Source organism: Tachypleus tridentatus, chromosome 4, assembly GCF_004210375.1.
Source record: "Tachypleus tridentatus isolate NWPU-2018 chromosome 4, ASM421037v1, whole genome shotgun sequence".
NCBI classification, from domain to species: Eukaryota; Metazoa; Arthropoda; class Merostomata; order Xiphosura; family Limulidae; genus Tachypleus; species Tachypleus tridentatus.
In genome coordinates, this window is record NC_134828.1 from 36,849,997 (window position 1) to 36,877,878 (window position 27,882).

The window sequence follows — 27,882 nt, forward strand, 5'->3', positions numbered from 1 at the left end:
AGTTGCAATACTTGTGAGTCCTGTTCCCTACCGACTGGATCCACATATTTCAACAGATCAAACAGCTTTACCTTCTTATCTGCAACATCTAACTGAATAAACAAGACAAAATCACTCAATCTATGTAACATTTTTTGGGCCTGCAGCAGTTTTATTTATTTATATTTCTCTCTGAGTATGTTCTAAGCGTTATTACGGACCCTGTAACCAGTACGGTCAAATCGAACGTTACTACAGACCCCGTGATCACTAACGTCAAATCAAACGTTATTACGGACCCTGTGACCAGTAGACAGGAAATTTTAGTGCTTAATGTGCGCGCGCAATACTGTGGAAGTGTGGCGCAAACCATGAATCCTCGGATTCACAGGGTACGCTAATCAGTAGGCCATGGTCGACCCAGCTTCGCAATATATTATATAGTCCTATTATACCAGGAACAATTTTGAAAATGAATCATTATTTTAGAGATTATATCTATGTTCAAAACAAGAAATCTGGCCGGGCCTATTTTAAACTTAAATAGCGTTCTCTCCAAACGTACCGCAGTTTTAATGATGACATGTGTTACATTTCTAAGGCATTCAGCTCATAATCTGAGGGTCGCGGGTTCGAATCCCCGTCACACCAAAGATGCTCGTCCTTTCAGCCATGGGGACGCTATAATGTGACCATCAATCCCACTATTCGTTGATAAAAGAGTAGCCCGAGAGTTGGCGACGGGTGCTCGTGATTAATTGCCTTCCCTCTACTCTTACACTGCTAAATTAGAAACGGCTAGCGCAGATATCCCTCGTGTAACTTTGCGCGAAATTCAAACCAAACCAAACATTTCTAAGTAGACATAAAACAAGTACTGTACAGTTTTCTTTCGTATATTGGTCCGTCTTCCCTTCATGCGCCTGTAAAATGTATATAAAATACAAGGCCAGGATAACACAGCATAATTAACAGTACATTTACTTCCACTCCCTAGTTAGCATTTAATAGAAAAAGTAACACAAGATTAAAACAAATTTGATCAACCAGAGGCTGAACAAACGTGTATTATTTTGTAATTAATATTTTATTTTACAAAGTTTGTTGCCCTCAGACTGCAAGAAAAGATATGTTTTAATATCCAATTATCTAAAGCACTTAATATCATGTTTATTTGTTAGTTGTTGTTATAGCAAGCCTTAAACTGCATTAAATATGTCTATAGCTTAATTAATCCTGCAAATCTAACGAGCCATTAACCTCAAACACACGTCTTTACACTCGCCGACCTGGCTGACTATTGATCGGTCTGGCATGTTGTGGATGGCTATTGGAAACAGAACTAAGATCTAGCATTCCTTCTCGTCCATGCTTTCTCTGATGAAAATTGGAAGCAAACAGAAATTAAGGGGTATCTAAGGTTTCTGTATGCAACGTATAATTAATCCTTTCTCTCTCATTTATATCACTAGTGTGGTTCCCTTTCTACAGGAAATTCCCTGGAGAAACTTGGAATAATTCCTTCGAGATATGTATATAAACACTAAACGAATTCATCTCAGTAAACAGTACTATATTTTCATTAGCGTTGGTGCCTGATTTCGCTTCATACCTTTCTAGAAGTTGAAAGAGTTAATGATTTTAGCTCCATCAACAGATCAACAGATGTACATTCTGTTGTGGCAGAAATTACAGAGCCATTCATTAGTTGAAGAATTTTAATTCGGGTAGTTAAAACCTTCATGAGGTAACGGTTTATATAGGGTAATCATTCATATACATAAGGAAACCTTAAAATTGTTATTTGTGTCTTTTCATTAGAAATAACAAGATGTAATGCCCAAAAGATGCCTTAAAATACTTTTAAACCATTGATAGAAAGTGACTGAGAGTAAACTTTCGTAAGTTTAATAAACTACGTCATGTACTATGGTCATCTTTGTCCTTTTTCCTAATAATTTTATTATTCTAAATTACGTCATTCTTCTTTGACCAAACTCATCTATGGACAATTTTTTAGTTCATCTTTTTACATGAAAAGTATTACTTAAAGAGATTTATCATTTGAAAGTAAGACATAGACATAACTGAAATGGATAACGTTTTAGATTTGAGGTTACTTACTATTAGTTTATTTTATTATAGCTTAAAATTACAACAAAATGCAGGGTTTGCTTAAAATTAAAAAATATTACATTGTAAAACCCAAGTAAAAAAGATTAGCCACTCAGAAATCATGAAAAGATTCAACGCTTTAACCACATATTATACTTGCAGTAACTAAATTTCATATTGAGAAAACAACTGTTTTAAAATTCAGGCAATAATAAAACTGTTAAACAAGAGGCTTTAACGTAATTAAAACACATATTAAGTTATTTTAAAAACATTTTATTTACCAATCTCCAAACTCACACATGGAAATCCTTCAACACCTGTATAAACGTAAAGGGAACTTTAAACACCGACTTAAGTTCCAAGGAGGCGTCACTGATGACACTTTTGTAACACCTTACATATATTTGAGATAAATATATCTATTCTCTCGTAAACGGTTTTTCGAGAAATTGAATAACAGCTACATGGCATATAATAATTGTTATAATCATGTCTGTACGAACATTATTTATTTAGAAAATTAATAAATTCAACTGTTTCTGTCCCTCCAACTGCTAGAAACCGGGTTTCGATACCCGTGGTGGGCAGAGCACACAGAGCCCCTTTGTGTAGTTGTGTGCTTAGTACAAACAAAATAAGACATTTTTTGTAATAAAGCAATATAAAATGTGTGAAAACACCACAATATTATAGTACACATACTTTTACATCAAACAAAGAAAAAACTTCATTGTTGTTATTTGTAGTCGCTATTCAACCTCAATGAACTGTTACATTACAACTCGTTTTTTTCTCAGACAGTGATTAAAATATTGAGTCTATAAATATCTTGAGAAATGGCCTATAAACCTTCTCTTACCACTATACTCAAACTATCAGTCCACACGGAAACAAATAAGTTAAACAATGTTTTTGACAACTAGAATATTTTTCTTTGTTTTTTTTCACCCTGTCAGAATAATAATAATATTTAAGACTTAAAGATTAAATCTGACAAGAAATTAACAAAATTATAATTCTACCTCTGTAAAACGGCTTTCTCCATTAAACATTTGAAGGAGTGAAAGGAGGATAAAAGCATCGAATTACTATTTCTTAGTTTTGTTGTATTTTGCGCAAAGCTACACGAAGGCTGTCTACGCTAGTTGTCCTTAATTCAATAGTGCTATCCATACAAAGAAAACAACTAGTCAACACCATACACTGCCAACACTAGGGTTACGCTTTTACTAACTTAAAGTGGGATTGACCGTCACATTATAACGACCCCACTGCTGAAAGGGCAAGCATGTTTGGTGGGTCGGGGATTTGAATTCGCCGTTTTCAGATTGCGAGTGGAACTGCGTCTCATTCTCTAACGTTTCAGTACTCACAAGAAAAAACTATATCTTTATGGTTGTTTTACATTACTTAAATTCAGGTTTTTGATAACATATCATATACTTATCATGAGTAGATGCTTGATATTACAGTAATTCACAATACCTTTGTTGTTGTTGTTTTGAATTCCAAAGTAACTGGTTTTAACATAATAAATTGATTTACTTAATCAAATTTCTACGATTAGTTGATATTAAATATTTCGCAACATAAATATTTTTAAAAATCGGTATTTTAAAATCTGCAAATAGGTACCGTAAAAAAAGTAAGGAAGCAAAGCCGGAGATACTGCAGACATTATATAGTCAAACTACAAATCCCTGTTATGGCTCCATGCTGTTACATTTGGCAAGGTAAAAATAAGGATCTGTATTTTTACCGAGTAAACTTTGCCAGTATCTCCGGCCTTTTTACTTACGTTTTATATGATCCCTACTTGCACGTTTTTAAATTTCAATCTCTTTATTTATCTTGTTTGTTGCCTGTTTCTGATCAAAGGATTACTTGATACAGTAGTTAACTTTATGAATGAAAATGGTCAAGTTATGCCTGGTCTAAGACACAATCCTCATTAATCTTGCACAAATGTTTACCAACAGAAAAGCGGCCTTTTTAAATAAAACAAATGTATATAAAATATTGTTTTAAATAAACCTTCGTGTACGTTAAAGTAATTATTCTACGAATGTTTGTAATAAATTTTAATATTATGTGATTACATAGTGTATAAAGCATTCAGTACCTATATGATACAGTCATCTAATGTCCAGTCTCTTGACAATACTTAAAGACTGAAGTAAAGGTTTAACTACTATACAACCATATATTTCACTCTGGTTTAGAATAATTGATACTGTATATCTGAACACTATTACATAATTTGTTACATGGTTGTTTATCTCACGCTTGAGATTTGTAACAGTCTTACTTCTGTCCTGAAGATTGAGTAAATGAAGATATTTAGCATCATTATCACTGAGTTAGGTGTTCTGCCTCCTCCTTTCCTATTTTCAAATTTACCTGTGTCGATCTCACGATCTGTGGTGTCCTTGACAGTGTTTGGGGAGCATTTCGAGCCTGTAGCAATTTGTCAGAGTCCAAGCAGCATCACATAAATCTTCTATGCAAACTCTCTGCGCTACTGACAATTCTCTACGTTTTTTGGGCCGTGGCATAACAATAAAACTCAATATATAGCATTAAACACTGTTTTTATCAAGGTGTATTTGTTGAGTGCTATTGAACTGACTTTTTCTAGCATTTACCTGTACCATGTGTTAGCACCTTGTTAGCTTCTTTCTACATATTCAAGACATTGCATGGTGTACCATGACAGTTATTCCATATCCTAAGTTTGGTCAGTACGTTCATTCAAGCATAATCTTTACGTAATTATTGTTGTTTGTAAATTCTAGACTACTACGGGGCTTTCAATTTCTTTATACAATAAATCACTAACAATTTGTTTACATTCTTTAACATTTATACTGATAAAAAGACGACAAAAATCACACGAAAGAAAAAATGAAGAATTTGTGAAACGTACAATCGCTTCTGTCTTCCTCAGTTCTGTATTAAGTTTTATTTTTATTTATATTATAAAAATATCTTTGTAAATTGATGTAACTCATTATTCTGTAAAACTCGACCAACATTCAGCAAAAATAGTAAATGTCCTTACAACGTTCTACAGATATAATATTTCTTATTTCAAAACGTCTTAAACCTAACTGGCCTGCGAGATTTTATGAAAATACTTTTAACAAAGCCAAGTGCTAAAATTTATATATTAAGTTTAAATTAGAATTTCTACTTCCGTAATTATGTATCTACACATTTATATATACGTTGATTTCACAATACTTAATTTTCATAGGGTTTAAAAAAGTCTATGGTCATATCTTTAACAAATGAATATTCATATCAAGAAAGAAAGTGAAAAAAAAACATCTTAAGATTTCTAAACGTTATGACTATTATGTCCATGTGATAATTTAATTTATTTTCTTAGATCATGTTAAAGTTACCTGCCTTCGCTGAACCACAGCAATGTACAGAATTATTGATAAATATTTATTGGAACTACTAGTGTTTGTCAAATACAAATACTTACAGAAACAAATATTAAACTATTTATTTTATATATGTAATTTTATACCAAATCATTGCTGATGGAGTTACATTAGTTATTCGAGTTCTCTGCTTGAAATAATGGGAAAATATATTACTATGAATTCTTTGTTAGGTCTGAAACTTTGAACTATGTTATATTCACTATAAATGCAAGACACAAACTGTCGTATATATAGAACACCAATACTGAACAGTCAAGTAAAAGCAATCACACTTCGTAAAGATTAGACAATGTAATGGAAAAATGTGACATAGCAACAAATCACATCCATAAACTATAAAAATCATTTTATTACATTTCTTAAATCTCCCCACTCTGTTTTGTTTTTATACGACTTATTTGAAACATTCTAATAAAGACAAAATTGAACGTGCAATGGCCGTTTATAACTTCTTTTAATTTTGCCACGTTTTCTTCAAATTTCTGTCACCATTGTTACATTGTCAGTAAAGCTCTGTTGCTTTTGACACAGTGAAAAACCTCCGCTATTCTTGCTGCATTTATAGCAAACATCTACTGGCCTTGTTGCACTCTCAGCTGACCTTTAATCTGTTTCTGAGAAATGAACAGTAAACACTCCCAAGTTCAAATACATTTCACAAGTTCTATTTTCAAACTAAGCTCTAGGAAAGATTCAGACACTCAAACTTACAGCATAACAGAGTTTAGTGAGCGTTGATTTTCTGGGTTCCTGTAAGCTATAGGCTTATTTACAACTTTGTTGACAAAATAAAGTCGGTCAATAGGTTGTTTGCTACTTTCTTATAAGCTGCGGACATATTTAAAATTTTGTTTGTTTGTTTTTGAATTTCGCGCAAAGATACACGAGAGCTATCTGCGCTAGCCGTCCGTAATTTAGCAGTGTAAGACTAGAAGGAAGGCAGCTAGTCATCACCACTCACCGCCAACTCTTGGGCCACTCTTTCACCAGCTATTCGTTGGATTTGAACCAGCGACCCTCACAATACGAGTCGAGCACTTTATACACCTGGCCATGCCAGGCCTCATATTTAAAATATTACCTGATAAAGCACTGCAGGTTTTAGTATGTGATAGATGGTTCGTTTCTTGTTAGTTGTGGGCATGTTTTAAACTTAGCTGGTAATTTAATTTTACTATAAAGCCACATTAGACCTGCTAAATTCACCACAGGGAATCGAGTCCCGGATTTAAACGTTTCAAGCCCCTAAACTTACCACTGTACCCCTGGAAACTTTAGTTTAGAAATCAGTGAAAGTTTCAGTGAATGATAATTATTTATTTTTTCCAGAATATTTAATCTATATCGAATCTTTATTTATCGAAAAGATTTTTCTTTCTACTAAAAATCTTCTAACGTTATTCATTGTTAACGTTCATAGCATTTACCTTACCATCCTTCCCATGGTGTAGATAATTAATACTTCAAGTACCTCAAAAGCAGTGACCAGTATTGGTATTAGGCATGCTAATTATTTGTTTATTATCGCTGTACTAGCGGGGAACGAAGTATATTGAAGATACACGGTTATCAAATAGAGCATTAATGAACATAACGGCATATAACGCAGAGAGGCTTCAAAATCGTTTTAATATAACGCATTCAACATCTGCAATGGAGATTCTCGTAAGATTCGGTGGATAGTAAGCCAGATTAAGCGTAGAATGTTTTCTTATTTCTGTCACATTGGTATTGATAGCCAACAAGTTTAACGTGAAATTGATGTTTTTCCTCTCAGGTTTTAACCTCGAAATCAAATCAGCCAAACTTTAATAAATTTTACCAAGAACCAGTTTTGGTTAAAAATAATATGATATGTCTTCTAGACAAATGTTCTGCAAGTAAGTCAATGAAAATCTTTGTAGTTAAAACGTCACCTAGATGAGATTTTGGTTTGTTTGGAATTTCGCGCAAAGCTACACGAAAGCTATCTGCGCTAGCCGTCCCTAATTTAACAATGTAAGACTAGAGGGAAGGCAGCTAGTCATCACCACGCACCGCCAAAAAGGGCAAGCATGTTTGGTGCGACCGGGATTCGAACCCGCGACCCTCAGATGACAAGTCGAACACCTTAACCCGACTGGGATGCTGAACCCCGACCCTGAGATGACAAGGAAAACACCTAAAACCCGCCTGAGAGTCTTGACTGTGATATACTGTGAGTCTTGACTGTGATGTAGGAAAAGTCTTGACTTTGATGTACTGAGAGTCTTGACTGTGATATACTGAGAGTCTTGACTGTGATATACTGAGAGTCTTGACTGTGATATACTGAAAGTCTTGACTGTGATATACTGAGAGTCTTGACTGTGATATACTGAAAGTCTTGACTGTGATATACTGAGAGTCTTGACTGTGATATACTGAAAGTCTTGACTGTGATGTACTGAGAGTCTTGACTGTGATGTACTGAGAGTCTTGACTCTGATGTTCTGAGAGTCTTGACTGTGATATACTGAGAGTCTTGACTGTGATATACTTACATGTTTATATAAATAATAAACAGTACAGTTGATGAGGTCACTTTAAGGTTTGATTTAATCTAATTACACTTCAAATATTATTTAGTTGATTAGTTTATCTCTATCGAAAATACATATGACAATCTAGTGATTTTTAATACTATTACCTGTCTGACTTGTGTCTATCCATTGCAAGATTGTTTTATCTAGCTTTAATTCATTTCAATTCCTCTCTAAACTTTTAATCAATCTATTTTGACGTACCTTGTTTTCGTCAAACACTCTGAACACCAGTGACGTAAACTTCGAGGGGTCACCTTGTGGGAAAAACAGCTTGTAGATTCTTAAAAATCCCTAATGAGGAGAAAGCATGTAGTTGTTTCCATCAGTCATTAAAAAGGACAATACATCTGCATAATGGTAAATACTGATAAAAATCAGCAAAAAAAAACTGTTATTTTTGTTCTCTATTTTACAAAATCAGTATGAAGGTCGTTAAATCTCTATAAGTTGTTTGTTCTTTTAATTTCGCGCAAAACTACACGAGGGCTATCTGCGCCAACTGTCCCTAATTTAGCAGTGAGAGACTAGAGGGAATGCAGCTAGTCATCACCGCCCACCACCAATACTTAAGATAGTCTTTTACCAACGAATAGAATAATTGATCTATACATTATAACGCTCCCACGGTTGAAAGGACGAGCACATTTGTGTGACGGGAATTCGAGTCCACGACCTTCAGGTTATGAGTCGAGCGCCCTAACCACAGGACCGGGGAATTTTATGAATATTCAAATAATATTCAGTCTCACTGCGATTGTATGTGGCCGATTTGCACAACAAAAAAAAAATTGTGTAAATATACTTCACACGTACTTAGCGCTTCACAAAAACAATTTTGATGTATAAATTTAACATACTTTAAAAACCACACACAGACACTACAAGTGTCCAGAGCCGCTATATTTTTAATGACCACTTGACTGAAATTCTCCCTACAACAAAACATAGTGAAAGTTCAAGTTAATTAATTCCAGAAGCCAACAGACCTGAACTGGATGATCCTTTAGCATTCAGTAATTACAGGTGTAACTAGTGTATACAAACCACTAGCATTAACTCCGTTTTTATTTCCCAGGAGGGACTGAAACCATAAGTCCTCGCGTTGTCAGCGATATTAGAATGGAGAATAGGGGAGAAACTGCCTTGAGTGCCATAATAAAAGGAGTTAGTGAAAAACAAAGAAAGAATGCCAATCAACAAGATTAAATGAAGTGATACACTAATCTACATAGATGTTTCAGTAAATCCTGATATCGGCCGATCAAATTGATTGATAAAAACCAAACATTACTATTTGAAGGACTTAACAACAGATTACATCTTGAACATCGCGTGCTTATATTTCGTTATAAAGCACGAGAATTAAAATAAAAATATTCAAAGCTTTGAATGGTTGCGTAGATGAAAAAATAATGTGGGGTTCAAAGGTCCCCCACATGATTCACAGAGGCCCTAGTATATCGACCAAATTCCTTTATTATACCAAATTACTTTAATTGCTGTCCCCCAGGAGTCCATCCCTCAAAAATGCACGAAGGAACATTTGCTCCTATTATTTCAACACGCGAGCTAAGTTTGGTTCTGCTAGTTTGTGAGTGCTGGCATGAACACAGTTTCAAACATGGCGTTAGAGGGAGCCAAGAATACAAAATTATATGACAGATTCAGATTCAATAATCCCATCTAAATCCTCTTTATGTCTTTATGACCTTTATGGAGTCATTAATCTGAATTTTTAATTCTTCATTTTGTGAAACGGGAAGATATCATCCGCCAAAAAAGAAAGCTTAACCATTTGCGACGTCACACATCAATTTTACTATTAATTGCTTGTCTTACTGTTTACTTAACAACTTGACAAACATTTTTTTTATAAAGTCAGCTGTAATTTTGACGATCAGTTACTGTGTTTAAGACTTAATATCTTACCTCTTGTGTTTAACACTTAATATCTTACCTCCTGTGTTTAACACTTAATATCTTACCTCCTGTGTTTAACATTTAATATCTTACCTCTTCTGTGAGATGACCGTTTGGGCAGTCTTTCACAAAACCTTTATACCTGCAAGTATTACAAGAAACTAATATATATTCAACCTAAATGTAACTTTTGTATAATAAGTCAGAAAACTTGAATATTTGTTATTTACTTAAAATTGCTTGGAGATCGATAATACTTGTAGTTATCAGTATCAGTTTATTGTAAATACTTCATTTTAGGCTCAGGTTTGTTTGTTTATTGTTAAACGGAAAGCCACACAATGGACTGTCTCTGCTGTGCCCACCATGGGTATCGAAACTCGGTTAACAAACTTACCACTGAGCCACTAGAGGGCAGTAGGCCTATGTCAAATGCTGACTGAAAAATACAACGATGTATTGAATGATTAATAAATATCACGCTTGGTATTCAAAACATTTTAAATATATAATGCATTTGTTTGTTTGTGCTTTCATATAGCAAAGCCACATCGAGCTACTTGTTGTGTCCACCGAGGGGAACCGAACCCCCTTGTTTTAGTGTTGTAAATCCGTAGACTTATTGCTCTCCCAACGGGGCAATAAATATATAATGATAGATTAAATTTATAGAAAACTACAATTAATAAACTTGAAATGTTTACACTTATTTAGTACTCCTAAAATTATGATTTTTTAAAAATTATTTTAAGATCCGTAAGTTTGAAAGTAATAAATTAAAACTAAATTAATAAATTATTAATCGATAGCATCACTGAACTATGAATAATGACGTTTGTACTTTCTTATTATTGTTATACTTTATTCTACATATCACTAGCTAAAGTACCCAGCTTCGCTCGGGTGATTAGACTGATACATTCTAGATTATTCTATCAGTGTGTGTATTCTGAACATATTTTAGCATAGAAAAACAGTTTAAAATACTTTAAATATTTTTGTTTTGCAGAAACATAGAAACATCGTAAAGAAAGTACAGTAAATTAAGAATCGTTTATTAATAAGAAACATTATCATTAACTTAAATATATCATATTTATATTTGATATCATAAATGTCTATCACATTTTATCAGAATCTATTGTTTTGTTATACAGTTCGATTAATATCTGCCCATTAAGATTTTAGTGACGGAGATTGCAAGGATTTGCCATGGAACCTTGTAAGTGTAGTAAATGTTGGTATCATTTAAAGACACTAATAAATAAACATAAAGTAAAAATATAGTCTGTGATAACGCAGTCTAGAGCCAAGTTCATAAAATGTAATATGCAAGTAAAAATATGGACCCAATTTTAAGCTTAAATCGTTTCTGAATTTACTTAACGAAAACTCTAAATTAGGAAATCGATCTTTTTTTTTCAATTTTATACTTTCAATACACAGAATGACAAGAATATTAGATTATGCTTTTGCTGCTAAGTGACATGACATAAAAGCCATTGTTCGAACTCATTATTACGAAAAGGCATCGGGTTTTTTACATGTTAAACGTTTTTATACAAAAATCACTAATTTTCTATCTGGCTTTACGCTAATTTGATTTGTTAAAATATGCGCACAAAGCATGTGAATAAGATAGTATTAACACCCAGGTGCACACCCTCAAGGTCGATTTAGTATAAATGCTAAATTTCAAATTTTAGATTGTTTCCTCTTGAAGTTATGGCGGTCACATACACACAAACACACTCTTTTATTATTTATTATTGGAGTAATATTCCACCATAAAAAGGAAAACTAATCAAAGCTTACCTGTAATTCTTAATAACAAATTAAATTGTAGCACAATAAATTATAAAATTATGCTTTATACTCGACTATCGTATAACCCGTCAAATATTACCACCCCCACACAACAGTATACCCTAACTTCACATTTCCTAGATAAATTAGGGGCCGGCATGGCCAGGTGGATTAAGACGTTCGATTCGTAATCTGAGGGTCGCAGGCTCGAATCCCCGTCGCACAAAGTATGCTAGCCCTTTCAGCCGTGGGGGGCGTTATAATGTTACGGTCAATCCCATTATTCGTTGGTAAAGGAGTAGCCCAAGAGTTGGCGGTGGGTGTTGATGACTGCTGCCTTCTTTCTAGTCTCACACTGCTAAGCTAGGAACGGCTAACGCTGATAGCTCTCGTGTAGGCTTGCGCAAAATTTAAAAAAAAAACAATAGATAACTTAAATATATTTTGAGAAATCAAGTTTGGCAAATAAAGAGGCAGAAAAATGCGTTCGAAACAATCAAATATCGATAAATTCCTTTATGAGCTACTCAAAATTAAAATAATTCATTAAATTAATTTGTTGCGTATTCATAAAACAATAAATGGTAAAATTCAGTCAGCTGAAAAAATTCCAATAAAAAAAGAATCCAGTGTGTTTTGGTAACACTACGTTTCAACGATGGCTTTTATGTCACGTTGCTTAGCAACAAGAACATAACCTGTTGGTTTGTGTTTAAATTTCACACAAAGCTACAAGAGGGCTATCTGCGCTAGCCGTCCCTAATTTAGCAGCGTAAGACTCAAGGGGAGGCAGCTAGTCACCACCACCCACCGACAACTCTCGGGTTACTCTTTTAACAACGAATCGTAGGATTGACCATTACATTATAACGCCCCCACGGCTGAAAGGGAGAGCATGTTTGGTGCGATGGGGATTCGAACACGCGACCCTCAGATCACAAGCCGAGTGCCTTAACCATCTGGCTATGCCGGGCCTGAGAGTAACCTAATAATGAAAATAATTGTACTGTTTGTTACACGTCCATGTAACGTTTTTTGCGCGGTGTGGATGGATCTTCACCAAAATTGATATGGAAGTTTATTAGTTCCATGCCAGGATAAATAGAAATTTCTAATTTTGGATTTTGCTGCTTTTATGAACATTTTTGTGTTTTTTATACTTACATATAAGAGTTTCTTTGTTTTTAAGCACAAAGCTATACAATTTACTATCTGTGCTCTGCGCACCGCGGGTATCGAAACCCAGTTTCTAGCGTTGTAAGTCCGCAGATATACCTCTGTGCCACTTGGAAGCTACTTTACTGTCCTAAGATAACCTTTTATTGACCACAAATTTATATAACCTCCGTCCAGGGAGCGGGTACTCCAGCCTGTAATCTAATATTGTTATTAGTCTGTGTACTGAAAGTATAAAATGAAACGTATAGACAACAAAAATGAAAAGCTATTTGTTAATTTCATAATTTGATTTCAAAACAGTGTTTTTCCATTAAAAACGTTGATTACATAACAGCTTAATTCAGAAACAGCTTAAGTTTAATATTGAACCAATATTTTTACTTTCATAATAAATGTTATGCACATGGCTCTAAGCTTGGTAATCCCAGACTGCGCCTTTACTTTAGGCCTATAATACCATCACTCACTATACTTATAAGACTTCCCAACTCCCCTCCCCTCACGTCCTCTTACACCCCTGGCTGTTATGACTTCTTTTATTTCGTGAAATCAAACATGACGTGACATAACTCGCACTGACTTTTTTATAGGTTATATTATTATTGCTGTACACTAGTGTGTGTCTTATGAAATTTAGTCTAGGCCACCTGTGGTCACTGAAAACAAATATAAACGATTGTTCATCTTTTCCAAATTCTGAGTTTGAGAAATATTTTATTTTGAATATTTTATAAAGTAAAAGATTAGCTTTTCATCGATGGAAAATGTATAATAAATCTTATATTTATTTAGCAAAATTGCGATAATCAAAATTGGAGAAAATCTACTATTAATATGTACAGACATTGTATAGCTTCACAAATTTTAACAGAGTACTACTTTTCTCCAGATTTAAAAGCCTACAATTTATCACCTTACTTATAGACTATCAAACTATTAAATATTATGTAAATGTAATTTAAATGTTATAAGAAAGATGAACCTTACCATTGTTGTACTTCTTTTTCCGTGACTGCGGGAAAGAATGAAAAATATGTTATTAAAAATATAACAAGAACTAACATAAAGATCTTGAACTTTCTTTTGATTTTAAACAACGTATGATTTAGCTGTAGAAGACAAAATCTTCTTAAGTTACAATGTTTCATTGCAAATGTTTATACATATACATAGTTAAAACATATTTTTAGTGTTCCGTTGAACTATCTTTTTATTATAATATACTTCCTCAGTTAAACTTAAGTCTCTGGGGAAAATAAACACTATAAGTACTAATTATACGTTTGTACGGAATTATTTGCAAGTCCTGGCATGGCCAGGTGGTTAAAACGTTCGATTTTCAATCTCCAGGTCACAGGTTCGAAAACCATTCTCGAAAATGTTCGCTCTTTCAGCCGTAGAGACGTTACGATATTACAATCAATTCCACTATTCGTTGGGAAAGGTCCGGCATGGCCAGGTGGTTAAGGCATTTGGCTCGTAATCTGAAGGTCGCGGGTTCGAATCCCAGTCACACCACACATGCTCGCCCTTTCAGCAGTGGCGTTATAATGGTTACGATCAATCCCACTATTCGTTAGTAAAAGAGTAGCCCAAGAGTTGGCGATGGGTGGTGAATGACTAGCTGCCTTCCCTCTAGTCTTACGCTGCTAAATTAGGGACGCTAGTGTAGCTTTGCGCGAAATTTAATCTAAACCACTATAAAATTAGAATAATTCTATAACGTGTAGCGAGGGCTGTGGACTAACTGCCTTCCCTCTGATATATCAGTTCAAAATTGACGACAGTTAGTGTAGAAAATCTTATTATAGCTTTGTTCAAATATCCAAACAAAGAAAAAAGAAAAAAAAAAGATATCAGTGGAGTAGTAACATAAAAATGTTATAAGTTAAAGCTGTTGCTAAAGTAACTAGAAAATGAGAACATCTGTTGACTTCAGTACAATCACACAATAGCTTTAAATTTTATTATGGTCTGTATTGCCACTAGTTGTAAACAGAAACTGCGTTATTATGATATTTATAAAACTAAAGAAATAATTTGCTTGTTTATGGAAATCTGCTGTCCCTAGTTCTTAAAAGCCAACCGAGAGAACCCACCGCCAACTTCTGAGCTACTTTTTCCTAACAAACATTGGAATTGGCCATAAATTATAACGCTCCGACAGGTTAAAAAACGAGCATGTTTCGATTCAGCAATTAGTGTATACGGTGAAAGTTGAGCTTTCTGACCATCGTCTTTTATCATGTTACTTTATACCGAGTAAAAATACAAGTGTATATTATCTATATTAGGATTAATCTAAATGTTCTAGCATTCATAATCCTCATTCAAATAACTGTAGATCAAAACGGTATTTTCACGTGGACAGCTTTAAGGAAGTGTTCGGTGAGATAAATCCTCTGAAGATACCATATTCAATTTACTACCACACAGCTCTTTATGAATATATGTTTCCTGAAGTGTTTATTTGTTTTAATTTTGCACAAAACTACACTAACGCTAACCATCCCTAATTTAGCGGTGTAAGTCATTACAAATCGTAGTCAACTCTCGAAGTACTCTTTTTACCAACAAATTGTGGGGCTGACCGTCACATTATATGTATATATAAACGAGCATGTTTCGATCCAGCTACCTGTACATGGTGAAAGTTTAGTGTGATGGGGATTGGGACTCTCTTATTCAAAAAATTCACATCATCAGAGCTCATTGCTAAGTTTTACAATGTGTATATTACTGTTATCAAATGTTCGTGGTTGATATTAAGTACATAGTTAGGCCCGGCATGGCCAAGCATGTTTAGGCGTGCAATTCATAATCTGAGAGGCGCGGGTTCGCAGCCCCGTCGCGCCAAACATGCTCGCCCTTACAGCAGTGGGAACGTTATAATGTGACGATCAATCCCACTATTCGTTGGTAAAAGAGTCGCCCAAGAGTTGGCGGTGGGTGGTGACGACTAGCTGCCTTCCCTCTAGTCTTACACTACTAAATTAGGGACGGCTAGCACAGATAGCCCTCGAAAAGCTATGTGCAAAATTCAAAAACAAACAAAACAACAAGTACATAGCTATATGATCGACTAACTGCTTTTCCCACCATGGTATCCAAACCCGAATTTCAGTGTTATCAGCTTTCAGACTTACTGCTGAGCCACCGAAAGAGTTTCTCGAATGAAATATTATTCTAAGACACAGATTAGATTCAAGATTAGTGTTTGTTTGTGTTTTCTTATAGCAAAGCTACATTGGGCTATCTGTTATAAATCTGAGACATACTGCTGTGAGTACAGCTGTACCAGCTATGTGTGTAAGTAAAATATTGTTGGGGGCGTATTTAAGATTAGTATGTTTGCTCTTCTTATATCACCATTGTGATCACGATATGTAGACAGATTTTTTGCTTTTCTTATAAAGCATATTTTAATAATAGCTCCTATTGTTTTTGTAAAGTTTTGTAATGGTCAAAATAGGTAAACAACAGCTTTTCTTTAAATATTTTGAATCGTGTAACGGATTTACTATTTTGTTTTTAATTTAATATCAACGTTTGTTTTAGTTAAATATATATTTAGTATATATTTGGGTGGTCACCACCACCCACCGCCAACTCTTGGGCTACTCTTTACCAACGAATAGTGGGATTGACCGTCACATTATACAGCCCATCAGTTATTTACAAAACAGCGTAAAAGTATCAAAACAAAATAAATCCTGCAATAAAAAGTACACAATAATTATTATAAAACGATATTCAATCCATACTCTGTTCGGTCGTGTAATCCGTATAACTAAATGAAGTGGTTCACAATTCCAACCCAACCAAAGCATCCACTTTACTGGGAGGGCGAGCATGTTTAGCGATACATCTATTAACTTTTATTATACCTATTTGTGTGTGTTTTCTTATAGCAAAGACACGACGTTGTGAATCCGCAGACTTACCACTGTCCCACAGAGGGATGTATAGCCACAATAACAAATCTATAAAATGTAATCCTTACGTTGGCCCACAGACAATTGGGTTTAAAAGATATTTAAGGCGCTAACCCGCGACCCTCGGATTACGAGTCGCACGCCTTACGCGCTAGGCCATGCCGGGCCTCCGCTTTGAAAGAAACACAGTAATGTTCCAACCAAAAAGAAATAATACTGATATAAAGATTATTCTAAGTTTGTTTATTTTTTTAATTCCGCGCAAAACTACACGAGAGCTATCTGCGTTAGCTGTCCCTAAATTAGCAGTGTAAGATTAGAGAGAAGGTAGCTAGTCATCGCCACCCACCGCCAACTCTTGGGCTACTCTTCTACCAACGAATAGTGGGACTGACGGTCACATTATAATGCCACTGCTGAAAGGGCGAGCATGTTTGGTGCGACGAGGATTCAAATCTGTGACCCTACGATTATAAATCGAGTGCCTTAACCACCTGACCATGCCAGGCCAGCTTACCCTAACCTGGAATTATTGTTTTGTTTTTAATCGATATTTAGCGATAAAACTCCATCTTTTGACATTCACGTTCATATAGTCAAATCGTAGTACGACGAAAGAGCCATTTTATATTAACTTGGGAGGAGGACTCGCGATTTGCATATGAAACTTTTTTTTTCGTTGTAACATTTTGTATTTGAATGCACTAGATTTATAAAATGTAAAGTCTCTGTATTTAAAATAATTAAAACAGTTGCGAGACCTGTCTAGACTACTCACGTGTGAGGCTAGGTACTAATATAATGGCCGTGCGGGGCGTTTTAATGATTGCGATGTTGAACCTATTTCAGAGTACGTGATACCCAACAAACACCTCTAGTACAAAATACACTTTGAGCCGACACATCTAATAAGAGACATGTTATATAACGACACTTTCAAAATTTGAATATCAGGGACAAATGATAAAATTATGTATTGCTCTCAGGTCCCTACTCAACAAGCTGAGTATCGATACTCTAAGTATCTATAAATATCTAAGATGGTGCTCTGAGATAAGACAGATTCCCGAACATTTCTCCCTCAACAAGGCATATTACTATCTACACCTACCTTTCCTTTACGCCTAATTTCATATTTTCCACAGTTTATAATGAAGTATAAAAACCTTTACTAGTACGAGAACACGTTGCTCTTTTAATTATATGGACTTATAATTAAAGTGGTAGAGATGAGGCGCCAAATACAATTCACATTTTCCAAAGAGCTAAGTGTTAAACGTTAGACACAATGACTGTTAATTTCCTCTTAGGTTAACTTGCATTTAATAGCAACATAAAAAACTTGCTCTATCTTAGGGGATATTCTATTTGTGAAATATCTATTGTACTAGATGTGTGTGTATGTGTAGATATGTCATCAGCACGGCCCATTTTCTTTGCAAAGTGAAGGCCCGGCATAGCCAGATGGGCTAAGGCGTTCGACTCGTCATCTGAGAGTCGCGAGTTCGAATCCCCGTCGCACCAAACATGCTCGCCCTTTCAGCCGTGGGGTGTTATAATGTTTCGGTCAATCCCACTATTCGTTGCTAAAAGAGTAGCCCAAGAGTTGGCGGTGGGTGGTGATAATTAGCTGCCTTCCCTCTAGTCTTACACTGCTAAATTGGGACGGCTAGCGCAGATAGCCCTCGTGTAGCTTTGCGCGAAATTCACAAACGAAACAAACTTTGCAAAGTGTTGGTTAGGTGTAATATTTTGTAGACAAACCTGAAATACACATATTAGTCTATTATTCCGTTTATCAGATTATCACGGAATTTATGGATGCCTTAAAGGAAACTGAGAAAAACGACATCAGTAGTTTTGCAAATTTAATCAGTTTCTTGATGTGACGCCGACGATAAAGCTTCTTCGACAAGATAATACTGTCACATCTCTGAGCAAGGAAACTCGTTTCTAAATACAGCTCTTTAGACCAGGAGCGTGTCGGCTGAAAGCACAAATAATGAAGAAGTTGCCGAAAAGCACGTTATCAGGCGATTTTTTTTTTTTTTTTTACACATAACAAATTAAGACTATTAAATTGAAAGTGTCTCTTTAAATCACTAACAGTCGGTTGTTTCCATTTGTTTAGAATTTATCTTTTCATGTTTTAGGCGTTAATATTTGATATATTCTAAAACGATGACAATATACATTTTTATTGGATGTTTACTGACAGTTTACCTGGTACCGCCCTCTTAAAAACTGAAATCTTCTTTTGTGAGTTTCAGTAAATAATTCATGAATGGATCAAGACCATAAGTGTGTCAAATAATAGTGTTTCAAAACATGATAGACGAAAAGCTTACAAACCATTCTCCACTTCTTCGACAGAACACTTTCACCTGGAAGTGTGAAAAAAACGCTTAAACCCAGGAGTTAAAACACGCATTGTCTGAAACTTATACAAGAAGATGAAATAACACTTTTTGTTCATCCTTCTCATTGGTGGTTTCAGTTTACAGAAGTCTCTGTTTGTTTGTTCTATCTGCGCTATGTCCACCAGAGGGAGTCGAACCCAGACCCAGGATCTTGGACTTGTAAATTTGTAAACTCATTACTGAACCACAAAAGTAAGAAAAGCCCGACAGTTGACTTCGAATGTTTAGATTTTTATATGTTTCTATATCCGTTGACAAGGAATTTGTGGACTCCAAATAATAATTATTTTAATTATTTAACAAAAACTGACAGAACCTATCTTTCTGGCTCTTTCACGTCAGTAAAACTGTATTTGTGCCTTTTTTTTTTTTTTTAACCACTGACTTCGCCGTCTAATTTGCCAGCTATGTGTTTTATGGTTTGTGTAAGCTGTCGGAAAAATGCATGCCTTTTATTCAATGCTTATCATTAACGTTCGTTTCATTTACTGTATATGTTTCATCTAACTTCTATAGCTAACATTGTAGAGTAGTTCTGATTAAAATGGTTTCTCGAACCAATCAGAGTTGACATTCTAAACATTTATCTGGAATATTTTTTTCTCAAAATCCTCACTATTGGCCTTTTACATGTTCGAGTGAAAATGTAAAGTTAATTTTCTAACCTCCTACTGAAATTAGGCTCTAATAACATCACTACTGAATTTCTAATCTCTTGACGATACTGTTTTCCACATTCCTGACAATGTATCGTTTCTATGAATCAGTACTATTTGACCTTTTGTCCACCAGTACTGGTTTCATTAAACACTACCTGACTAGAAGTGTACTTTAATGCATCAACGTATTAATAGTCTTCAGTTGTTTCTGCTGTTGTTTTATTATTTTAAATAATTAGATTATCAAACATAAACAATAAAAAATTAAATGAATTTGACTACAAAGTTAATTTTATAATAGTATGAATAGGGCATTAATTGTAGCATTTCGTTAAGTATAATCTGTTATCTAGGAAATACATAAATCATACACATTAAACAAAAATAATTCTAGTATGTTATAGTAATAATTCAAAAATTAATCTAATTAATACAAAGCCATAATACATTTAATTATTTTTCGATAAGAGATTCTGTCGTTAGTTTGAACTTGTTAGATAAAGACTACAAAACTCATTGTTCAAAACATTTTACGGTCCTTCAAGGAGTTTTTTTATATATTAATTGGTTTAATTAACCAACATTTACACGTATTTGAAAACAATTCTTTTTGAAAGGGAAATATGCAAAATTTAGTTGATCAAATAGAATACTAGAATCGGTCATCAACAATTAATTTTATGTTAAAGATTCTGGTAAAAAAGTTTTCATTACATTGTTAAAACGAGACAGTGAATTTATAAGAATCTAAATAATACCTTTAAATATAATGCTATTATAAACAACCCTAAACATGGGTCTGTATATTTATATTTCCTCGATTGGTCAGCGGTAAACAAAAATTGTGGGTTCTATTTCTCGCTATGGACAAACTGTAGATTGCTCATTGTGCAAATCTATTTTAAAAAATCAACGTTAAATTTACAGAAGTGAAACAGTAATGTATAAGGGAGTCAAGACGTCGATTACTTTCATTATCCATGTTCCTGATTTTCTCTGATTTGTTATTGTCAGGATTACACCAACAACATATATGTTTTCCAAAATTACTTTGCAAAAGCATTATAAACCCACACCTATCACGTGATTGAGTACTGAAGTTGGCAATTAGGTCTTTTAAGTTTTTTTAGTAATGACGAAGGAAGTTGAACAAAGAAAACCAAAAATGACATGTACAATCATTCGTCCCCAAACTTCCTGATGCTAGTCATAAAATAAACGTATTGTTACAATAGAAATCAACGTGCTAATACAATTCTGTACATATGTAGCGCAATTTCGAGTTACTCTTAACCTAAAATTCCTTTTCCTTTTATGTCATAAAAAGGCGAATGAGATAGAGAAAACTGCTTAACAAACTGTCGTGTTGGTGATTAATATTTCGACTACTGGCTGAGCGAAAGAAAAAATATTTTGGCCTTAACGTTAGTATAACACATCAGGATCATATTCTAGCTGGGCCCGGCATAGCCAGGTGGGTTAAGGCGTTCGACTCGTAATCTGAGGGTAGCGGGTTCGAATCTTCGTTACACCAAACATGCTCGCCCTTTCAGCCGTGAAGGCGTTATAATGTTATGGTCAATCCCACTATTCGTTGGTCAAAGAGTAGCCCAAGATTTGGCGGTGGGTGGTGATGACTAGCTGCCTTCCTTCTAGTCTTACATTGCTAAATTAGGGACGGCTAGCGCAGATAGCCCTCATGTAACTTTGCGCGAAATAAAAAAAAAAAACAATTTATTCTAGCTAGTAACTCCCTCTGTTCTCTTGCACACTACTATAAGTTAATTCCTTTTCAGACCGTAACTCCTCTACGGAAGCAATAAATATAAACAAAAAGCTTTAACTACCTATGGCATCTTACTTCCCTTCGCAATAACAGTCGTATTTTACTACCGTATTTATATCACTAATTTATCAACCCGAGAATATCTAACTATAAATTAGCATTTGAGGGATAAGTTGGCTCAATACAGATTTTAATTTGCCTACATTTCAAAATTAAAATGGAAAAATAGGTCTTTTTCTGAGACCCTTTTTGAGGTAATATGGAATTTAAAATATTTCGTACACGCAGTATAAATACGGAACCCGCTTTTCTTGTAACAAAAACAAACTTTCACTGCATTTGAGAAGACATAAAAACTGATGAGCATACTTACACCTTATTTGAAGAAACACCAAACATGTTCGCCCTTTCAGCTATGGGGGCGTTATAATGTGACGTCAATCCCACAAGTAGTTGGTAAAAGAGTAGCCCAAGAGTTGACGGTGAGTGGTGATGACCATCTGCCTTCCCTCTGGTCTTACACTGCTAAATTTAGGGATGGCTAGCGCAGATAGCCCTCTAGTAGCTTTGCGCGAAATTCAAAACAAATCAAACAAATGGAGTTTGAAAACAAACTTAAATACAAGCGCCAAAGAAAACGCATGTAAATTAATCCACTTTCAAACTGTATGATAATTGTAGCTATATTTGGAGTTATGCCTACTTTTACAATACCAATTCATTAAATGGCCTAGAATTACGTAGAAAAACATATTCACAAAACATCAGGCGTTTCAATATGATCTGGTTGTTATTACATCCTGCTAAAAATATTACAGACACAATTTTGATTACTACAAAGAATCAAATAGTTCCATACACGTTTTTACACATCATAAGGCCTCGTTCTTCACCTTTTTAATAATAACAGTAATATAAAAGGACTAGCAATATTCATTATTGCATAATAACGAAAAACTTTACTTGCATTTTCCATTTTATCTGTTCACGTGAATATTAAATTGAATATTGTTGTTGTTTTGAATTAAGCACAAAGCTACACAATGGGCTATCTGTGCTCTGCCCATCACGGGTATCAAAACCCGGTTTTTAGCGTTGTAAGTCTGCAGACATACCGCGGAGCCACTTGGGGGCTAAATTGAATATTACTGAATGGCTTTTACTTCGATATGAAATAAACATATGTTTCTTTATTTTGAAACAAATATGATTTGAATCAGAGAAATCAGAAACTGTGAATGTAAATGTGTATAATAACACATTTTGTAACATGGATTTTATCGTATACAATCCATCCAGAATGAACCAGCTCAGTATTTTGAAGATGTAAACAGATAAAGTTGATGTAAGAATATATATAAATATGCATGATAGTGTTTACAATATACATAACATACATATAAACCATCCAAGATGAACCATGAGTTGAAATTACTGATTTCAAATTCAAACAGCTATTTACATGTTATTAACTTTATTTGCTATTTCTATCTTTATCACTTTTGAATGTGAGTTCACACAGAAACATTTACTACTCTCAATATTTCTACACAGCTTAATCGGTTATTGATACATACACAACACGGTTTTATAAGCAAACTCGAAGAAATGAGAAAGAAGGGACAAACCGACTGAGAAATAAGTCCACATACACGTTATACAAGTTGAAATACAAAAGAAAAACAAAAAAATATTTTTGATGTTCGTTTGAGTCAAAACATAAGCCTTGATTCAAAGTCTAAATAAACAGAAATGTATTCATCACAACCGCATTTTCTATAGGACAAAACATCTAATACCAGTCACCTCTGTCTCTTTCTGCTAACGTACCATATTATTGCGGGAAAAGCTCTTTGACGTCAATTACGAGAATCTCTGTTCTAAAAATACGAAACGGTGCATGAATGCTGTTAACATTTACAGCTTTGTGATAACGCGATAAAAACACGAAAATTTATATTTATTGAAGAATGAAAGGCGCTTACTCTATTTATCTGAAGACGAATTTATCAAATGAAAGAATTTAGGTTCACTCTTCCGATCTTCATGCTCACTGTGGCGGCGCGGGGAGGTAGGGGAAGAACAGTTGTCGTTAGAGGGCGCTATCAACGCACCTCAATCTGAGATTGTCTTTCACAATTTTTCAGTTTTCTACTTTTTGGCTCTTACTTACCCGAAAGTGTTAAACTTTTTGCTGCCTCAACTAACTTTTTGTTATTGCTTCTTTTGCGTTGAAAAAGGCGAGATATAAAAGTGGTTACTACGTACAGTGAGGTTTCTTCGATAGAAAATTAGTTTAAATAGGCTTATTTCTGTGTATGTGAGTGTGTGCTCTGTACAAAGCATTTTCTCTTATTATCTTGCATGGTAAACGGGTTCCGCTGTGGTCCTGATGCTGAATACAACTCTACCTTGCTTTAAAATACAGTAAGTACTTACACATGGGAGGGGAAAGAGGAAACTTTGAGGGTGAGTAAAAAAGATTATTTATGAATAAAAACATTTCAATAATATTATAAATAAATTACTGTTAGTCTAATTTTACTTATACAATGTTTATATAGAAAATTGTAATTGTAAGCGATAAGTGCAATCCTTGCTTGCTTTCTAGAACCTTCAGTGTAATATCATGATATTACGTGATTATATTACGTAAATCTGAACTTAAAAAAGTTGGTGTTGATTTGTACATCACGTACCATTTAGATACACTCCGATTATTTCAAATACTATTTAATGATATCTTCATTGTCACGTTTGAAAGAACTCGACGACATTTTTGAAAACAGTACTAGCAGGTTCAAATACATTGAACTGGTGTGTGTGTGTGTGTGTGTTTTCTTATAGCAAAGCCACGTCGGACCATCTGCTGAGCCCACCGTGGAGAATCGAACCGCTGATTTTGCGTTGTAAATTCAAAGACATACCGCTGTACTAGCGGGGGGCTCACATTGAACTGGTAAGGTGTAAATTGTCAAACAACTTTTAATTAGATCACTGCAAGGCACACGTGAACGAGTTCAAAAACTAATGTTTTGCAAACGGGGAGAGACATTCCCTAGACAACAGAATCAATCGCTGGTATATTTAAATAATTCTAATAAGTCCCGTAAATATGAAGCTTTTGCCGTAGAGGAAAAAAAAATATATATATATATATATATCTTTCGTGAAAGTATAAATAAAAAAACATGCGCCTCGAATATGTTTTGAAAAATGTTTGGATCAAATGCCCTTCTTTGTGATAGTTCAATATATATACACTACTGGCCAAAATCTTAAGGCCAACGAACATAAAGAAAAAATATGCATTTTGCGTTGTTAGACTCAACCACTTATTTGAGTAGAGCTTCGAAAGATGCAAATAAGAAAAGGAAAAATAAAAATAAAATACTTTTATTGCATTTAATAGGTAAAATGTGAACACTATGAAATGAGCCTAAATACTAGCTGGTCAAAAGTTTAAGACCATACCAAAAAGAAGTCCTAAACAGTGTAGGAAATGCCCAACAAGAGGTCTCAGTAGTGAGTTGCACGGTTGTCATTGCGAATAACTTCAAACATTCGCTTTGGCATGGTCGATATAAGCGTTTGCAGAAGGCTGGCTCGAATGTTATTCGAAGTGGTGAAAATGGTTTCACGAAGATCATGAACTGTTTGGAATTGACGTCCATTTCTATAGACTTCCCTAGCCATCTACCCCCAAACATTTTCAATGGGGTTCAGTTCGGGTGAACACGCTGGATGGTCTAAAAGAATCACGTTTTTCGTCATGAAAAAGTCCTTTGTCTTGCGGGCATTGTGGATTACAGCGTTGTTCTGCTGAAACATCCAGTCATTTCCATACAAGCGAGGGCCTTCAGTCAATAAGGATGCTCTCAACAATATCCCAATGTAGCCAGCTGCTGTTTGACGCCCCTGTATAACCTGAAGCTCCATTGTTCCATGGAAGGAGAAAGCACTCCAGATCATGATGGAACCTCCTCCACTTTGTCGTGTAGAAAATGTCTCCGGTGGGATATCGTTACCGTGCCAGTAACATTGGAAGCCATCTGGACCATCCAGGTTAAATGTTTTCTCATCAGAGAACAAAACCTTCATCCACTTTTCAACGTCCCATGTTTGGTGCTTCTCAGTAAAGTTTAACCGAGCTGTTTCGTGGTGTGGAAGGAGACGTGACCTTTGAAGACGTATGCAGTTTTTAAAGCATTTCTCTCGTAGATGCCGTCTCATTGTTCTTGAGCTGCATTCTGCGTCTGTAAGGGCCTTATTCTGGTTCGACGATCGGCTGGTGTCTTGTCGAACAACCCGTCGAATTCTCCTGATCAACGCCGGTGAAATTTTCTTGGGCCGACCACTTGAAATTCTCGTTCTTTATCCCTTAGGGTCTTTAAAGACATTTACAACAGCAGTTTTACTACGTCCAATCTCACCAGCGATGGTACGTTGAGAGAGACCTTGCTTTTGCAGCTCGACAATTCTGCCACGTTCAAACTCTGTCAACTTTTTAGCCTTTGCCATGTTTTTACCCAGTGTAACACAGGATATGTCAGTGGGAGATGTTGACAACGCTAATGCTTGAATACAAATGACTAAATTTCGTTACGCGTTTACCAATTAACGCTTCATTTCAGTATGGTCTTAAACTTTCGACCAGGTAACAATTAGGCTAATTTCATAATGTTTACATTTTCCCTATTAAATGCTAAAAGTTTTTTTCTTTTATTTTCTCTTTTCTTGTTTTCATCTTTTGAAGCTCTACTCAAATAAGTGGTTGAGTCTAACAACGCAAAAGCATATTTTTTCTTTATGTTCATTGTCTTTAAGATTTTGACCAGCAGTGTATAAAGCTATATCATAAATAAACAAAAATAATGAAGACAGTTTTCCGACGTTAAGAGTTTTATCAATTCCAAACTATCTGTACAAAGTTTTTTAATCTCATATGTCACTTTAGCTGTGTGTGTTTTTCTTATAGCAAAGCCACATCAGGCTATCTGCTGAGCCCACCGAGGGGAATCGGACTCCTAATTTTAGCGTTTTAAATCCGTAGACTTACCACTGTATTAACGGGGGACGTCACTTTAGCTACCTCCCCAGTAGCATGTCTGCAAACCTACAATGCTAGAATCCGGGTACCTCACAGTGGCACAGCTAAAAACCGGGAGGCTCAGAGATAAACTTGAGGGCTAAAACACTTGAAATTGAGGTTCAATTCTCGCAACAGATTCAGCGCAGGTAACACATTGTACAATTTTGCTCTAAGACAAAAGGAAAATAAGTAAAGAGCAAATTGTGCAAATAAGCACGCACATGTGTTATGCGCATAAAAAACATGCTAATTATTATAAAGTAAATATCTTAAACTGTACGCATTTATGAAAACCAAACATTCTTCTCAGTTTTATGTTTTTCAAAATTAATTTCTCCAAAGATTACAGCGAATTTTAAGCGAATTATTTTGTGTGGAAATGGTTATTTTCAAATTCACAATAGTTGGTACAACTGAAAATTTCCGGTTAACAGTAAGTGCATCAGAGGACGAGATTATTTCGTTATTTTAGTATTATTTTCTAAACCTTATGACAAGAGTCAGGATCAGTAAAATTCCAAATCGTTACCGAAAAAAAGTTTAATAAAACAAATGCTGGTTTGTTGTCATACCTTGTGCTTTGGATAGATGATTTAAACCTTTAACCAGCCTGAGAAAACATGTTACACACACACAAGAATAGACGGAAATAAAACACAAAAGTGCATTACTTACCAGTATTTCATTTTTGCATTGGTTAAGTTAATAAGTTGTACAAGTTACTAACATAATTTTCAATAACAGTCTTTTCAACTTTGTTTTAACGGTTTTCGCTCTGTTATGGTGGATTTTTAATTAAAAAGTCAACTTTCACATTTTGCGAAATGTCAACGTTTGTTAATATTATCCTTCATCACGTATTTACTCGCGTTTCGAATACGGCAAATGTTTGTGACTTTCGCGTGCACCACTAATGTAAATATCGATTTTCTCTTCTGCTCAGTAAGAAATTAAAACATTAAAATAAAC

General features: G+C 34.8%; 1 protein-coding gene across 5 annotated transcripts in view; it reads right to left on the bottom strand.

Moving 5' to 3' along the window:
* The window catches only part of LOC143248849 (frequenin-2-like), a 125,520-nt gene that overhangs the window by 14,677 nt on the left and 82,961 nt on the right, over window positions 1-27,882 (bottom strand). For 4 of the 5 annotated variants that reach the window (XM_076497691.1, XM_076497689.1, XM_076497690.1 and 1 more), the window contains 3 exons: window positions 14,009-14,033; window positions 10,130-10,178; window positions 8,318-8,407 (listed from right to left, as the gene is read on the bottom strand). In XM_076497691.1, coding sequence (XP_076353806.1) covers window positions 8,318-8,407; window positions 10,130-10,178; window positions 14,009-14,033 — 164 coding nt within the window. The remainder of the gene's footprint in view (window positions 1-8,317; window positions 8,408-10,129; window positions 10,179-14,008; window positions 14,034-27,882) is intronic. The other variant, XM_076497693.1, reaches the window with a different exon arrangement.